At 45.8% G+C, this 18,896-nt stretch overlaps 1 protein-coding gene across 1 annotated transcript; it reads left to right on the forward strand.

Annotated features, from left to right (window-relative positions):
- Nucleotides 1-1,113: 1,113 nt before the first annotated feature.
- csgalnact1a (chondroitin sulfate N-acetylgalactosaminyltransferase 1a) lies at nt 1,114-18,879 on the forward strand. Its single transcript, XM_077019766.1, has 7 exons — nt 1,114-2,574; nt 4,800-5,016; nt 7,256-7,357; nt 14,321-14,499; nt 15,250-15,344; nt 15,574-15,655; nt 16,501-18,879. Exons 1-7 carry the CDS (start codon nt 1,890-1,892, stop codon nt 16,788-16,790), a joined length of 1,650 nt encoding a protein of 549 aa, XP_076875881.1. The 5' UTR covers nt 1,114-1,889; the 3' UTR covers nt 16,791-18,879.
- Nucleotides 18,880-18,896: the final 17 nt, after the last annotated feature.

Genomic DNA, 18,896 nt, shown 5'->3' on the forward strand with positions numbered 1-18,896 from the left:
CTCACACACACACACACACACACACACCCCGGTTGCTCAATTTCCTCCTACCTTCGTCTTTTACACATTTTCACCTACTTGTCTAATGCACAGGGCATTTCCATTTAATGATAAGATGTGTGTGTGTGTGTGTGAGAGAGAGAGAGAGTGAGTGTGTGTTTGTTGCATTTATTTTTAGAAGAGGCCAAATGTCCCTAGCATGATGAAAGCAACATTTAGTCATTGTAGGGACATTTCACTGGTTGCCATGAAGAAAATTTCTGTTCAAAACACTACAAGGGGAAACTGTTTCATTTTGCTAACTGAGGTTGAGGTTGGAGTTGTGGGGTCACGGGGTTCTGGGTTCATGGGGTCATGGGGTTATGGGGTTAGTGTTTTGGTGTAGGCACAGCATTATTCAGCATTAGTCAGTTAACAGAAAAGACAGTAATACAAGGCTATGTGTGTGTCCTTACACACATGCATGCACATGTACAGTACACCAGTGTGTGCATGTGTGTATGTGAATTTAGTGTGTGTGGCTGTGTGTGTGGTGTGTGTGTGTGATGTGTGTGTGGTATATGTGTGAGTGGGTGCATGTGTGTGTTGTGTGTGTTGTGTGATGTGTGTGTGTGTGTGTGTGTGTGTGTGTGTGTGTTTGCTCAGTTCACAGTGCTGCACTTCTTCTCTAGTGTGTGCATGCAGCCAGTGTTAACATTGCTCCACCCTCTCACACCTCACCCACACTGCAAGCCCCACAACACATGACTTACCCACTCTGTCTACTACCCAGACGTTTGGGTGACTTTATAACAAGCATGAGTGTGTGATCCGAGTGGACACACACACTCGAACCATGCAACCTTTGACGCCTCGAATAAATGATACTTTTTTAAACGATCAATTTAATCAGTTCATGCAGCTTGATAATGTCAAGCTACCATTCACGGTGATGTATGTTCGGAGCAGTGTCGCCGTCCTATTGATTAACATCATCATGACCTTTTCTCATGTGTCTTGAGACCTTTTCTGACCTTTTCTGACCTTTTCTGCCCTTTTCTGGTGATATGTAGTCTGCTTTTTTATCATCATTCATTGAATTAGTTTGTAATTATCACCTTTCCTTTTGCAGGAGAACATCTGTGGATAAACACACACACGCACACACACGATGGAGGATAAAACATGGAGATGGATTGGAGGAGATGTTGGAGTTTGTTTGGTCCTGAACTGTTGACTGACACAAACCCACTCCAATTGAATGTGGACATGTAACAAAACAAGAATCTTCACGAATGCTGTATGTCAGTCTGTCAACCCTGTACAGTCAGTGAGATTATATCAATAAGATTTTCAGTTCCCAGTTCCCATCTGTTCCCAGAGAGGTGAACTATTCACTGAGCCACATTTCTTTTCTTTCGGGACAAAATGCGTTCTGATCAAGTAGCCCAACAGCACGGAAGCAGCCTGTCTCCACGGTGACACCCATGGGCTTTCAGATCCAGAGGGGAGAGGAGAAGGATTTGCCAAGCGTGAGGGGACTGTAACAGGGACAGTAACAGGGACTGTAACAGGGACACAGCGCAAACAGGCCTTGAACACAGCACCACAGACAGTTTATCGGCCATGACAGAGCCGAGCTGGAGATACGATTAGAGACACACGAGAAGACGTGTGGGGAGGGAGAGAGACAGACTCAAAGTACCTGGATGTCCTTCAAAGGCAATAGTCAGTACCCAGTCTAAACATAACAACCCCCCCCATTTCATATTTAAGATAGATAGCTTTTGTGCAGGCAACTGGAAGTATTGAACAGCCTTTCTGTGTGCTGTTCCTAGTTTCACTGTGTCAGCGAAGGCGGTTGAGAGAATGGTGTGATCCGTCGGCCCAAGGGTCAAGGCCGGGCCGCGATGTTGCGGCGAGGTTTGCTGTACTGGCTGTGTCGTGTGGGCATGGTGCTGGTTCTGGCCTGCTGTTCCCTCTCCCTCCTCTACATCATCACCTGCAGTCCCCACACCGACGACTCCCTGTCGGGTCCTCTCTTGCCCCGGCCGGCCGCCCCTGGATCGCCCGGGGGTTTGGGCGGCTCCGCCGGCCTCAGCGGCGCCCCCTTGGGGCCGCCGGGCCACGATACCTACCAGGCCTTGCTCCAGGAGAGAGAGGAGCAGCACCGGCAGCACATCTCCAGCCTGAAGAAGCAGATCGCCCAGCTCCGAGAGGCCCTGCAGGAGCGTCCCGCGGCCCCGAGCCACGCGGGTGACGGGACGGTGCCGGGCGTCGGGCTGCTGGCGGAGAGAAGCCAGGCCGACCTGCAGGAGTTCCTGCGCGGGCAGCTGGGGCGGGCGGAGGTGCGGGCGGGCGTGCGGCTACCCAGCGAGTACGCGGTGGTCCCTTTCGAGAGCTTCAACCTGCAGCGGGTCTACCAGCTGGAGACCGGGCTCACGCGGCACCCCGAGGAGAAGCCCGTGAGGAAGGACCACCGCGACGAGCTCAGCGAAGTGGTCGACAGCGCCCTGCACTCCCTCAACGCCCCAAACAACCGGGGAGACCGGACGGCCGCCGGCAAGGTGTACAGCCCCTCCGACTTCATAGAGGGTGAGTGCGGTTTTATATGTCTGGAGGCAGATCTGGGATCAGATCCTGAATGTTTTTTTTTTTTGTATATTAACAGGAAAATGAATGAATGAATGAATAATGGTATCATCTCACATGGGAGAGTGGTTTTAAGGGTCTGCAATCCAAACTGGAAACATTTGATCACACAGTGTGAATGATGAATTAGGAAGAATTAAGAAGTAGTGTGTCTCCGCCTCAGGGGCTGCTGCCAGTCAGATGTGCCTCCACCCCCCTTCCCTCTCCTGGAGGACACGGGAGAGTTTCCAGCACTGACATGGTGCTGTGTGCGTCTCAAGCCCTTCAGTGTCCCTTAGAGTCCCACGGGCGCCATGGCAGCAGGCCGGCGTGCTGCGGGCAGGATATCCTGTAATATGTGTGTGCGTCTGCGCACAAACACAGTCAGAAAGCAAAACAGCTGCTTCACTCTGGACAGCTGAGTCATGTCTGATCTCTTCCAGGCTCAGAAAGATGTGCTCTCGTTCGCTCTCTCTCAGACACACACACACACACACACACACACACACACACACACACACACACACACACACACACACTCTTTCAGACGCGCACACACATGTACACAGCAGGGCAAATTTATCCCCTTGACAAATCGCACACACAAAAATGATTCACCCTTGTGTCACGAAATTTCACACACCCACGTCAGGGTGTCACCAGTGACGTTCCTTGTGGAAAAGCAAATAGTGGTTACACACAGCATGTCCTGCTCGCTGCGACATCACACGTGCTGTCAGCACACGCGGGGGAACCTGCATGGCTTCAGTCTGGCAGGGGGCACCGCAGGGGTTTAAGACGTGAAAGAAACGAGACGGATGGAGAATGGCGGCAGTCGTTTGTAGCACCACTCCCCGTACGTTTACAGTCCCCACTCCTCAGACGTGTGACTGGACTGGTCTATTTACTGGCGCGCTCTCCAGCCTCGTTAACAAAGGAGGGTTTGTCAGGAAAGCAAACGAAGCCAGACGCTTGTCTCTGACCCATGACTGCAGTCACCGAGTCTGTCCACCGGCCACAGAGCTGCTCTCTACTCTGCCAGCCAGCCCGGGTCAGCTCGCCAAAGCGAACGGTCGAGCTGATCCACCGCACGCCCGAGTAACGCGTTCATCACTCCCGTTCTGCGGGTGGCCACACAATAAGCGTGGACATCCGTTCTGACCCACATGGGGACAGGAGGATCCAAACACAGGAAGATCAACAGGATGCTATCATACCACACGGGACATGCTTGTTCCTGCTTCGTGTTCCTGCTCCCAGGCAGTAGACTGAGACTGCACTTGTGCTGTGTGTGTGGGTAGAGGTAGAAAACACTGCAGCGTAGCATACTGGGGTTCCAGAGAAACAGGATGTTTAGGACAGTGGTCCTTGCACAGATGAAGGACGTCTGTCTGAAATGGTGTGTGTACTAAAGTTAACTACAGTGTGCTGCAGTGTTGGCCACTGTGAGGTCTGATCAAAGGTTTTCCTTAAGCAAGTCAATTTCTTGCGCTGCTGTGTGGGCAACAGTTTTGATTGTTTAGACATTAGAAACCTATATTGATTTAAATGTATTTAATAAACATCAAATTTTTGCAGTATGTTGACTGTACACATGAAATGGAATATGACTGGACAGACTCTAAGAGAAAAGCTGCTTAACTATGTATAACTGTGTATAACTGCTTGTAACTGTTTATAACTGTATATAACCAAAAAATCATGAAAAAACCATGTTCCCTTTCACCTTCCATTATCTTTGATGATCATAGCGAATACCTTTATGGGTTTCATAGAGGTTTCCTGGGGTTCCTCCGCACAAACAAAAGCCACCGCATCATTTTTAACTGACATGTGAGAGACTTTGTTTTCCCACTTGGACGACAGACTATGGAGTTCAGCAGAGATCCAGTGAAAGTATTTTTGTGGAATCGCTGTGAAAATGAAAAGTGTGTAATGAAATCTTGACCTGACCATCCTCTTATTGCCCCAAACTTCCCTGAGGTGAAGTCAGAAAGGAAGTTCTTCCTTGGCTCAAACTCCCTGTATCACTCCATATGTGTGTGTGTGTGTGTGTGTGTGTGTGTGTGTGTGTGTGTGTGTGTGTCTGGTTTCTGGAAAAAGAAGAACAGCATTATGATGTGAATATCTTCCTGTGTCTCCAGCCTCCTTAGGTGTGTGACATCCTGTCTCTCTGTCGCCCCCTGTAGGTGTAGCTCGGACAGAGAAGGACAAGGGCACTCTGTACGAGCTGACGTTCCGCGGTGAGAACAAGCAGGAGTTCCGGAAGTTGGTGCTGTTCCGGCCCTTTGGCCCCCTCATGAAGGTCTCAGACGAGCATGTGGAAACAGCACGCGTGACCATCAACATCATCGTACCACTCTCTCAGAGAGCCGACAAGTTCAAACAATTCATGCACAACTTCAGGTACAAACACCCCCCCCCCAGACCTCTCCAAATCACCCATCCCTTAATGTCTCTCTCCAGTGCATTCCACACTCCTCCCTCCCTATTTCTCCCTCTTTCTCTGTCTCCTCCTTCCTCGGCTCTCCTGATCCTGTCTCCTCGTCTCTCGTCTCTGAGCTGCATTATTGAGGACACTGTCCAGGTCTTTCTTCCAACTTCCATCCGACTGTGTTCCCGTGTCTTTCCTCATCTGTTTCAGACCCTAACATGTCTGCGTGAAATACAGAGCCACTGCATGTCTGCTCATTCTAACACAGATATTAAAGTGGTAAATCATTTGAATTATGATTTTTTGATTAATATTAAGATTCAAATCCATTAACTAGAATGTTGTGAGAGGCTATCCCAATCATTAGTGTGATGCTTAATTATCAGTTCTTTATATGATGTCCATTTGTACCAATTGAGAAGTATGTCCTTTCTTTTTTGCCGTAGTGGATTGCAGTTAGCTGTATTTTTCCATTGTAAATAGATCATCGCTGACAACTCTCCAAACCACACTAACAGGAACAGAGGAGTTTTTCCATGGGCTGGACACACACTTCTGCCTCATGTATTAATTAGAGCAGGGAAAGAGGAGGAGGGGAGAAAAGGAGAGGGAAGAGGAGGAGAAGAGAGAGAGCGGAGGAGAGGAGAGGGGCGGGTAGAGGTGAGAGGGGTGGAGGGGAGGATCATGTCATTTAGGTGGTCAGCAGTGTGCAGGCAAGACTTACAGACTAATTGTCAACACTAAACACACACGAATGTGCAAGCACAAATGTACACACACACACACACACACACACACACACACACACACACACAAATATGCATGCACACACATTCATATGCCCTGAACACACACACACTCAAAACATGCAAGTTCTTGTATGTTCTTGTTAACACATCTCATTTAGTAGACAAGGTCTACAAAATCTCAGTGCCTGTACTGCGTATTTGCCTCAATCTTGGCTTGTGTTTAGATTCTGTCCTGAACGGTCACCACATGGTTTTGCTTTTCAGCATTTCGCAGAAGCTGTCTGGGTTCTGCCATACACACTCGGCTGTCTATTGTACATGCTCAAAGTGTCAGCACACAGATCGTAATCTGCCCTGGGGAAGTGAGCTGTGTGACGAGGGCATACGAACACGGAGTGGAACCCAGTGGCGCCTCCACGCCGTCCGTCACAGACGCAGACAGATAAAACTAAAAATGCAAAGTCAGCATGAACCTGGAACATTTGGTGCCTGCTTATCAGAATGTGTCTGCTCCAAACTGCTGGAATTTCACACAATGGTTTTGGGAGTGTCTGTGTTTGTCTGTGTGTGTGTGTGTGTGTGTCTGTGTCTGTGTGTGTGTGTGTGTGTGTGTGTGTGTGTGTGTGTGTGTGTGTGTGTGTGTGTGTGTGTGTGTGTGTGTGTGTGTGTCTCTGTGTGTGTGTGTGTGTGGGTGTGTGTGTGTGTGTGTGTGTGTGTGTGTGTGTGTGTGTGTTTCTCTCTGTGGTAAAGTCTATTGGGAGCTCATGTGTGGGCTCCTCTGTTGTCTTTGGTTTCTGTATTCACAATGCCCTGATCTGTTTAGAGAGTCTACAGACGCTCATGTGCTGGAAGAGGCTTCCTCTTTCAAAAGTGCCCATTTCTATCCTGGCATTTCTATGCTTTCCTCTCCTGGCTGAGAACCCGTTAAGTCCACACTGCCTCTGCCAGTGGTGCTCGTGTTCTCATGATGGCTCTTGATGAATGCGGCATCTGGGATTCCTGCTGTACTGGAAAGAAGGAAGTCCATTTTTTTGTCAAAGCAGCTCAAACACACTTGTCTACACTCGGCTCCCCAAACTCCGCGCGCCCCACATAGAGCAGAGGTGACGCCAAGTAGTTAACAGACAATTGGCGATACAGAAACACAAACGTGGTTGTCTACTATGGAAGTGTCCAGTATGGTGATGGTACGCAGGGTTCAGGAAATACGGACCAGCAGAGTAATAGCTGATGTTGGACTGAGAGCTCCTCGTTCCAGGGGGAGTGGTTATAATCCCTGATTTCCTTCCTCAGCTCTTCCTCATTCCTGGTCCTCTGGACGCTCTGCTGAACAGGGTAGCGTTAGATTAGAACAATCGCCATGTTCCTCACTGCAGCATCCCAGGAGGGAAAGTTGATTGCCTGTGTCAGAATGAGAAAATCTGATTAGAGTGTGTTTGTGTGCGTTTTCTTTTTTCTTCAGAGAGGTGTGTATAAAGCAAGACCGACGAGTGCACCTCACTGTGGTCTACTTTGGCCGGGATCAGGCGAATGAAGTCAAGGGAACTTTGGAGCACACTTCAAGGTATGAGTCTCATGGTATAGGGTATAAGTGTCCAACGGTGTAAGATATGTCTCCTATGGTGTAAGGTATAAGTGTCCAATGGTGTGAGGTAGAAGTGTCTTATCACGTAGCGTCCAGGTGTCTTATGGTGTAAGGTAGTCATATGTCTTAAGCGGATATACAGGCCTCCAAGTTCTTAAGCCTCCATATGATCTCACTATCTCTCTTTTATTCTGCCTCACTCAACCTCAAATATTTACATTTACATTATACCTTTGACACATGCATTTTTCCCCAAAATGATTTGCCCAAAATGATGTGACTTGCCCATCACAGCTGCAGACCTGGTAGCTACATGTGCTGAAAGACGTAGTTTCCTGTAACTGATCCGGCACCACATAAGACAGCTGAAGGAATCGTGTGTGCAGTGAGAGGGAGGAGAGAGGGCGCTAGCTGAGGGCTTTAAGGGCCAATGGGGAATAACAGACACTGCAATGCAATAATACCCAATCAGCACAACCACTTTACAATGCAGTATGCAGTCAACACAAACAAATAGCAAACAATAATATAGTGTGTGTGTGTGTGTGTGTGTGTGTGTGTGTGGTGTGTGTGTGTGTGTGTGTGTGTGTGTATGTGTGTGTGTGTGTGTGTGTGTGTGTGTGTGTGTGTGTGTGTGTATGATGAAGGATCTCTGTCCGAATCGTCCTGTTTGTCTGGAAACTTTGTGTACTTTGCTACAATTTTTATATCTTACCCACGTATCTTACCCAAGTATACTGCAGTTACTTACCTCAAATCTTTTTCAGATACATGTATAAACTCTCTCTCTCCCCCTTTCTCTCTCTCTCTTTCTTCTCTCTCTCTCTCTCTCTATATATATATATATATATACAGGGCCGGAGTGGGGACACTTTTTCAGCCCGGGAGTTTCATGCCAAAATCCGGCCCAAAATTATTTTCCCCTCCCAATCGGCCCAAACTAGAGATTGACATGAGCCGGCCCATCGGGAATCCTCCCGAATCTCCCGATTAGCCACTCCGGCTCTGTATATATATATATATATATATATATATATATATATATATATATATATATATATATATATATATATATATATATATATATTCAGATTCACTTTCTTGTCATTGCACATTGCCACAAGTACAAGGCAACAAAAAATACGTTCCTCTGGGGCCTCCTATATATATATGCTTATACGTATGCTGCAAAGTAAGCATGCTTTCAAAAAATAGAAGTGTTGATAGAAGTGAATAGAAGTTTGCAAAGTGAATTAACAAAAGAGAGATCAATATTTGCCATGACCGGCCTTTGGCTTCAAAACATCATCAATTCATCTATGTACACTTGCACAAAGTCAGCCGTTTTCTAGGATTATAGTCACGTGTTTGATTAACCAGTTATACCAAACAGTTGCTGATAATCATTTTCAAGGCATGGAGCAGTACTGAAAAAGAAATGATTCTACTAGGTAAGCAAAGCAATAGGCTACCTTTGATGTACAAACAAGGCTGAAAATATGCTTAAAGACATAGGAGAAATGTAGAAAATATTTGGCTTTAACAGTACAATAATAAGTGTCTACAGGCAACAGTGAAGCATTAATATGGCATATTTTGTCAATTGTGATTTTTTCACCGCAATCGAAATTTGTCCTCTGCATTTTACCCATCTGTGCAGTTAGAACACACACACACACACAAGTGATTACTAGGGGGCTGTGGTGCACAAGTGCCCAGAGTGGTGGGCAGCCCTAGCCCGGCGCCCGGGGAGCAGTTGGGGTTAGGTGTCTTGCTCAAGGGCACGTCAGTCATGGCCTCAGGTCTGGGAATCGAACCCACGACCCTCCGGTCACAAGACCAGTTCCTTACCTCCAGACCATGACCATGGCGGAGGTTCAACAGTGAAGCCTGGTGGAAGTTCAAAAGTGGAGCATGGTGGAGGTTCAACAGTGAAGCGTGGTGGAGGTTCAACAGTGGAGCGTGGTGGAGGTTCAACAGTGGAGCGTGGTGGAGGTTCGACAGTGAAGCATGGTGGAGGTTTAACAGTGAAGCAAGGTGGCGGTTCAACAGTGAAGCGTGGTGGAGGTTCAACAGTGAAGCATGGTGGAGGTTTAACAGTGGAGCGTGGTGGAGGTTCAACAGTGGAGCGTGGTGGAGGTTTAACAGTGGAGCGTGGTGGAGGTTCAACAGTGGAGCGTGGTGGAGGTTCAACAGTGGAGCGTGGTGGAGGTTCGACAGTGAAGCATGGTGGAGGTTTAACAGTGAAGCAAGGTGGCGATTCAACAGTGAAGCGTGGTGGAGGTTCAACAGTGGAGCGTGGTGGCGGTTCAACAGTGAAGCATGGTGGAGGTTTAACAGTGAAGCGTGGTGGAGGTTCAACAGTGAAGCATGGTGGAGGTTCAACAGTGAAGCATGGAGGAGGTTCAACAGTGAAGCGTGGTGGAGGTTCAACAGTGGAGCGTGGTGGAGGTTTAACAGTGAAGCATGGTGAAGGTTCCTTGAAGGTTTGGGGCTGCACATCAGCAAATCAGGTTTGGGATTTGGCGTCCTCAATACTGATAAATACAGGCAGATACATATTCACCATGCAAAACTACCAGAGAGGCTGATTCTGCAGCAGGACAATGACACCAAACATACAACCAATGTCATTAAGAACTATCTTCAATGTAAAGAAGTAAAGAAGACATTTTGATATGGCCCTACAGAGCCGTGATCTCAACATTATTGAGTTTATCTGGGATGAAGAGAGGAGGATTTGAGCAAGCCTACATCCACAGATCTGTGTGTTCTCCTACATGTCTGGGACAACCTCCCTGTCGAGTTCCATCCAAAACTGTGTGCAAGTGTTCCTAGAAGATGCTGTTTTGAAGACAAAGGGTGGTCACAAGAAACGATTGATTTGATTTAGATTTCTTTTTTCATTCACTGTGAATGTTGTTAACAAATACAAAAACAAGCTACTAACACTTCAGTTTTTGAAAGCATTCTTACATAGTCACACACACAGCCTGGTGATGTTTTTGTTGTCAGATCAACATGTGTGAAATAGGAAGTGCAGTGTGTTGAGGGGCTTTGTGGCAGTGGTGAGGTGGGGTTTGGGGAGTTCTCGCCTCTCCAGGAAGAGAAAGCCAATATCCTGCACAATGTACCTCTGGTTATTACTGCTGCATCACATACAGTGAAAATCATCAATCCCCCAGACACCCAGAAATCACATACATGCATACACACATACCCATCCACATACACAGATATTTTATTTACTTTAAACTACAAACACTTTACAGAATATAAATTTATAAAAGGTGCAATGATTTTGAAGTTGGAAGAACAGATATTACTCAGTACATAATATTAACGTATAGCAAATAAAAAAGAATGCATAACGTAGAGTAAAAATCAATTTATAAATGCAATCACAATACCATCCTTCAAGGAAACAAAATTGATTTCTTCAATTACCTGATTCCAAACACCGGCTGAAGAGGACATCTACTTTCACATTAAACAGACATTCCTTTAAAGCTGCGGTTTCAGCTTCCTGGTCCAGATAGAAAATATCTCCTGACGGTGCAGTTCTAGCTCTGCCAGCAGAGGTGATGTGTACACAGACCACCCAGTCCAACTGCTCGTGGGTCCCTTGGTACTTTCCACAGAATCTGACTGGAGCTTTAACTACTTAATTAGCCAGCGATCAAGAGATTGCTTTGCTAAGACATGCTTTAGAAGGCTTTCCTATGATGCCACTCAAAAATGAGATACAGTAAACGTCTTTGGGCTCTGGTGGATGCCTTAGTCAAAGGAGCACACTCTTAGCCCACCACTGATAACCATCACCTCAGACATGCTGTCATGGCTACCAAGTCAGAGAAAAGGACACCAAATTCTCCATTCTCGAATATATCCAGCAATTTGTGTCCTGCAATAAATAAGACTTTGTATATCATGTACAGGAATGCCTGTCTGTGGAATGTAGCCCAGTGTATTGTACCGTTTCCGTGGATGTTGACCGCATCTCAGACATGGGTTCACTCTGGGTTGCTACAGGCGGCGAGAGAGACTCCGACAGTCGTTACATAACCCGACCCAACCTGCATCATCTGCCGTTCGGAGCGGGTGGAACCGCCAAGTGGTGGAGTTTGGGGGAGGCTTTTACAGGCACGTGCGGGCCTCGACGATTCTTTGAAGTCCACCCTGTATATTCTATGCCGTGTGATGTGCTAACAGGGATGCAAACGCTACCGTCTGCACACAGAGCTGTGGGACCCCTGACGGGCGAACCGAATCGATAGCCATGAATAATTTGTGTTAATTTGAGAGGGAACTGTGTGTGTGTGTGTGTGTGTGTGTGTGTGTGTGTGTGTGTGTGTGTGTGTGTGTGTGTGACCCAGAACACTTATCCATGGAGCAAACGTCAGAGCTGGGTTGGTCTCTGGCAGATTGTGAGCAGAAAGACAGAGAGGCAGTCACACCCGTACTGATCTCTGTACCACAGGTCTGAATGAAAAGCAATTAGCAAATTTAGGCCTCATTATCCACAGTGCCTGACCATTTTTTCCTTTTTTGTCATGATTAAAATGTTTGAAAATGAGTCTTTGTAAATTCTGAGGAATGAAAGGTATTTAATGTTCAGAACCAGAGGTCATGCTGGGAGAATCTTGAGAATCCTGAATCATGAAAGGAAGTGTTATGCTACCTGAGTCCTCTGCTTTACTGGTCTCTGGATCAAAATACTGGTTGTTTTTGAAGGTGTATTTTCTGGAGACATCAGACAGGTATGTCTGCATCTGTGTGTTGACTTTGGCTGAGGGCGTTTTAAATCCCACATGTATGCAGGCACATACATGTAATCTCTCTAAAGCTGCCACGTCCTACCCCAAAAGGAACCTGCTAATACACGTGAGAAAAATATGTTTGTCCACTTTAAACCAATCTAAATACACCACAATCCCCAGTCTGTTTACATTACTAGGAGTTTATTTTGAAGAATCAGCAGTTGGAAATGTATTATTCTGATGTAAAAGGAGTCCCTTAGCTCCAATGAACAATGTTAAGAGTCTAGAATCAGGATGTGTTCATACAGCAAGAGTCAGTGAGGCAGGAGTCAGTGGACACGCGCTCAGTCTCTGCAATCAGGGGACATGATGATTTTTACAGGCAATAGATCCAGAGGACCTAATGTGGGCAAGAAGGAGCCAGTTGTTTTCCTGTGTGTGTGTGTGTGTGTGTGTGTGTGTGTGTGTGTGTGTACACACTGCTTGAAAATGTTATAAAAGCCATGTTTCCTCTGCCCACTGCAAAAGGAGATGTTTTTATGATATGGTAACTGGTGGAACAGAGCCCTCATGTCTTTAGCACAAAACACAGCCAGTGACTATCCACATTCAGCCACGCTACATGCCTGAGCCGTGAGATTCTTTTTACACCGTTTTTAGAAGGGCCACACAGTGGGATACAGCCTAAATGAGCAAGTCTAGATACTCTGAATACTGTTCTCCTAGATTATATTCTGTAGGGACCAGAGATTGGAGTTGGATTGATCAAATCAATGGTGATTTTACTACCTTAAATTGCCCATTATTTTTAATGGTTCTTTTCTGAATGTTCCACATCTGTTGCTGTTAGGAATAACATTGAAAGTCAGACACACACACACACACACACACACACACACACACACACACACACACACACACACACACACACACACACACACACACACACAAACACAGGTCTATCTCTAACCCTTTTCATCTCACTGCACATTCACATATTCACCACCAAATCCCAAAACCGGGATGAACAAGATGGGCATAGGTGGGAAGTGGAAAGCACAGACGATGATAGGAAGGAAGAGGTGCAGGGGGAGGTGAGGTTTGGGTATCTGAGGAGGTGAGAGGTGAGGTTTGGGGAACTGAGGAGGTGAGAGGTGAGGTTTGGGGAACTGAGGAGGTGCGGGGGAGGTGAGGTTTGGGGAACCGAGGAGGTGAGGGCAGAGGTGAGGTTTGGGGTACTCAGGAGGTGAGGTCAGAGGTGAGGTTTGGGGTACTGAGGAGGTGCGGGGGAGGTGAGGTTTGGGGTACTGAGGAGGTGAGGGCAGAGGTGAGGTTTGGGGTACTGAGGAGGTGAGGGCAGAGGTGAGGTTTGGGGTACTGAGGAGGTGCGGGGGAGGTGAGGTTTGGGGTACTGAGGATGTGAGGGGAGAGGTGAGGTTTGGGGTACTCAGGAGGTGAGGTCAGAGGTGAGGTTTGGGGTACTCAGGAGCTGAGGTCAGAGGTGAGGTTTGGGGAACTGAGGACGTGAGGGGAGAGGTGAAGTTTGGGGTACTCAGGAGGTGAGGTCAGAGGTGAGGTTTGGGGTACTCAGAAGGTGAGGTCAGAGGTGAGGTTTGGGGTACTGAGGAGGTGAGGGCAGAGGTGAGGTTTGGGGTACTTTCTGTGCACTCCATTGCAGGAGCCTCTGAGATGAAACTGTGCTGGTCTGTGAAGCTGTTCTGTTCATCCAGCCCAGCAGCAGCCTGAGGAGACGTCTGTCTTCAGCACCCTCTCTCTATCTATGCACTGGAGACACTTCATGAGGACACACCAGTGTTTTTAATCCACATCTATTTTAATGCACATCTATCTTTTGAGGTGTTTGACACTAATTACTATTTTTGTTGACTGTCCGGAGAAAGAAAGTACTTTCTGGAAATGTGTTTGAAAGAATTTTTATATTTCGTGAGATTAATTATAATGTTTTGAAGCTGACATGTGTTTACTGAGTACTGTCATCTGGAATTTTAACATTTGGAAATGAAATGGGTGATACAGGGTTGATACGCATCGTCATTGAAATCCTCATTTCTCTTCCTGTCTTACCAATCTCTCTCCCTCTCTTGCTCCTCTCCCCCCCCCCTCTTGATCCTCTCTCTCTCTCTTGCCCCTCTCTCTACCCCACCTCCACCCTCTTACCCAGAGAGCTGAATTTCCGAAACATCACACTGATCCAGCTGAACGAGGAGTTCTCTCGTGGCCGGGGTCTGGATGTTGGTGCCCGAGCTTGGAAGGGTGGAAATGTCCTAATGTTCTTCTGTGATGTGGACATCATCTTCACCACAGACTTCCTTAACACGTGCCGGCTGAACACCCAGCCAGGTCAGAGAGACAGAGATGGAAATGTGTGCAGAATTAGAGAAAGTTAGAGAAGAGAGGAAGAAAGAAAAGAAAAGACTCGAGCTCAAAGTACATTTGAGTCATGAAAGGTTCTCAGATGAGAGCAAGAATTGACAGAATATCTCCATACTGTCAGATACACCACACAGAGACAAAGTCTAACCCAGCTCACTCAGGGACCTGATGCTGGCCACAGAAGACAGACAGATATGGTTACCATAAAAGAAGTCAGCACACTGTCACTGCATGGTAGTGAGGGACAGACAGATGTGCGTTGTTCTTTGTGACCATTATAAAAGCGTATGATACATTTTCACACTCAAACACTGGAATTCAATACCAAACTTCAGCTCAAACAAATTACATATTCTCCTTGAATCCTCCTTGAACTGAAAAAAAAGTAAATATATTCAAGCTAATATTTCTGAGTCTTTGACAATATGTTATTATATGCAGTCATATCAGTAAAGCTACCTGTATGTTCAACTGAAAAAAAAAATCTGAGAGAACGTGTGTTTGTGTGTGTGTGTGTGTGTGTGTGTGTGTGTGTGTGTGTGTGTGTGTGTGTGTGTGTGTGATAAGAGTAAGTGAAATGAGATGATGAGATTTTACAGGCTTCCTTAGAAGTATGGGTTTTACTGGGGCAGAATGTTTTGTGGGAGCCTGTAATGTTATTCTGATGTGGTATTCCTGTAAATCTGTCCACATTCCTGCTCTCGCTGGACTTTTCAGGGAAGAGGGTCTTTTATCCCGTGCTGTTCAGCCAGTATAATCCAGCCGTCATCTATGGTGGCGGGAATCACGTCCCACCGGTTGAACAGCAGCTGGTAACCTGCACCTCCTCTCATCAACACACTCATCACCTCTGATGTGTCTGATTACAGTGGCAGCCACACTCAGACATGTAGCAATTACAAGCAAGCAGAGTTTATATTCTCAAAGAGTCACTGTATGCACAACAAGGCAAATTGGGACCCGGAGACATGAATATTCATCATCACAGTATAGACAGCGGATGGCTGAAGACATTAAGGCATAATGTTGTTACCACTGCAGGTCATTAAGAAAGACACTGGATTCTGGAGGGACTTTGGATTCGGGATGACATGTCAGTACAGATCGGATTTCATCAACATAGGTAAGGACGCAGCGTGGCAGTGGCTGACCGCACTTCTTAATGTTTATGAAATCGATGCAGATTGCTCATTTAAATAATAATTTCCAAAACTAGACCATCTGGACATTGGGATGACTTCATGAAGTTATGGTTGCCATTAAAAAATTTCCCAGTAACGTAAAATTTACAAGGACAGAATTTACGAACCATGGCTGAAGATTCTGTATTTATGTTTCTCAAAGAACCTAGTGCAGCAGTTATGCACATCATTTCAGTTATATATATTATATATTTTTTTAATGCACAATTCTGTTAAAAAATGCTTTATGTATATGATAGAGATTATACTATTTTCTTATGTCATAATTCATTCATTCATTTGTGTCTTCTGTGTTAGAGCCAAACGTTTCATATCTATCACCCATGTTTCATCTCACTAGTACGGTTATTATGACCAGTCTGACCAGTTGGCTAGACATGCTAAGACCAGTAAAGACATTTGTCAATCTGCATTCATTGGCAGGGGGAAATTCTGCTCTTTCAGCAGAGCGTTTGGAATGGTCTGTGCATTTCTCAGCAGAACGGCAGCAGTAATCATCAGAGAGGGTCGATATGCTATTGGGGTTTTTGCTGGAGTTTCAATAGAAATGTCTGGTGCGTTTACTGTGAAGAGAGCAAGATTCATACTCTCAGCATTTACTGTGAAGAGACTAAAGTTCAGACTCCCAGCATTACTGTCCCTGCCTCCTCTGCGTGGCACCTACATGTGTCCCACAACTATGTTTAAAAATAGCAGAAAGGGGAAACGCAGCTGTAGATGACGGCTCTGTTCGCCAACTTAGCTGTGTCCTGTCTCGTTCTCGCAGGTGGATTCGACGTGGACATTAAGGGGTGGGGCGGTGAGGACGTACACCTGTACCGGAAATACCTCCACAGCAACCTGCTCGTGGTGCGCGCGCCCTCACGCGGCCTCTTCCACCTGTGGCACGAAAAACACTGCGCCGACGAGCTGCCCCCGGATCAGTATAAAATGTGCATGCAATCCAAAGCGATGAACGAGGCCTCGCACGGGCAGCTTGGAATGCTCCTTTTCCGGCACGAGATTGAGGCTCATCTCCGTAAACAGAAGCAACGGAGCGGCGCAAAAAAGGCTTGAGGGACAAGACTCGTTATAAAGAGAGACAAGCGCGCAGGCCTTGAGGAACACACGCATACATAACCCAAACACAAAGATAAGCGGGCAAGTCAGAACAGAACGATGCATTAAGAAACACGAACAGATAAAACCAAGTCCTCAGGGACTCCTCAAGGGTTTGTGCCGTTATTATGCTGTGTCAACGGATTTATTACAGAGCCACAGCAACACGTAGAAACGGGTAACGGGATTATACTGCCCTCTTTTGGTCTTTGGAGGTAAGGCAATGCTCGATAACGTTAAAGGATTTATGGATTGTACAAGGTATTTGAAACCCCGCTCATTCAGCACGTATCCGCCCCATATCGTCCGTGCTACAAGATTCCTTTAATGAAATTATACAGACCTAAGTTATTGTTATAATTTGCATAAACGCACTAGGTAGCGAAAATGCTGCCACCACCTTTGTTAACCCGGAGTGGTCCGGCTCAGAGACTAAATATAACCACACACAAACACCGGGGTAAGTTTTACAAGATGACTATTTATTATGGTAATCTATAGGCAAAATCGGGCGGCCGATAGGCACGTTGGATCAGTAGCCAAGCAAGCCTTAATAAATTATCACACAGCCCAACCTCAACACGCGATATCTATCACCTCCCCAACTACCTTAATACAGGAGGCAAAAGCAAGCCTGTCCTTTCTCACATCACCCGTCCTTCTGTCTGGTTTGCCCTAATCATCACATACATGATTCTGACCAGTTGAGCTTTTACCACACGGATTCAAAACACCAATGAAACTGAAAGGAAATAGTAACTAATTGAATTAGTTAATCGATTCAACGCCACGTTGAGCCTAATTGCCAAGTGAGGCTGGGGAACGACTGTGAGAGGGAATCATTGAGCCGAGGAGCCTGATAGGGCGCGCGGTCTAACTGGCCCATGTCCCGGTGTTCGGGTGCCAACTGCACACACAGATAACGTAACGACTAGTTCAAAGAACTACGACTTTAATCGTGCTTGTTTGTTGTTTCATTTCATTTATTCTTGTTGCGATTAGGAGTACTCGATACATGATACAGGCATCATCAATTGAAACGATGTCGTTTTCAATAAAAAAAAAAATATTATATTTATATATAAATATATATTGTAGCCACATATTTTGGCTACAGCTAATTAAAAGCATTTCACATTTATAGCCAATTTGTTCATCGATGACTGTTATTTGCTCATCCATAGATAATAGAACAATTGGCATAGTCCGTTTTTTTCGGTTAGCGAGCCAAGTAACTTAATATTTAAAACATTATTTGTTTTGTAATATAAAACTTGAATCGATGTGACTTGCACACAATATGTTTATGAGCTTCCCAAATTAACACAAATCTTTCATTTAGGATCAATAGACTGGGTCATTTAGTCATGTTTAACCCAACATGTCACAAGCCTGTTAAAAGAGCCTTATCACAAGTTGTACTGAATTTGTTCACAATCTGTTTCAAGGACGCGAACATAAATTAAGCCTTTAGCACACTTGGAAGGGCAAGATTGTAGAGTATGACAGCAGAGTATAAGAGTTTGGGGAACCTTCAGATGTTACTCAGTGAAAACACTGAAACAAATGCTAAAGTTTTGAAAATGTGACAAGAACAATACTAAGTGACGTCACTCAGTACAGATGAATCTATTCAATACGTGGGACTCTGCTGTGTATAAAGAATATTGTGATATGATAATGAGATTTTTTATCTATGACAAGTTTGGACCAAGATGGTTTGCTTATTTTATTTAATAAAGTTCAGACTAATTACCTGTTGTTTGGGCTAATTGTATTTACAATATTCTAGATTTATTTTGGACAAATTCTAGTTTTTAAAAGGGTAATAATGGTATATATTAATTTAATTATGTAATTTTATTATGCCTTCATGTGGTCGTTTGCAAGTCCAGTTGAAAAGCCCCACAGTTCCCGGGTTCCATTGTCCTGGCATACCGCATCCAGCTCGTGAATGGCTTGGTAATGAACTGATCACGAGCGTTGGAACGCAAATTTAGGGCTCCACGACTGGAGATTACAGCTCAGTTCTCAGAGGTGCCGCTTGCCAGTAGACAAGGCAGG

This window comes from Brachyhypopomus gauderio, chromosome 10, assembly GCF_052324685.1.
Source record: "Brachyhypopomus gauderio isolate BG-103 chromosome 10, BGAUD_0.2, whole genome shotgun sequence".
NCBI classification, from domain to species: domain Eukaryota; kingdom Metazoa; phylum Chordata; class Actinopteri; order Gymnotiformes; family Hypopomidae; genus Brachyhypopomus; species Brachyhypopomus gauderio.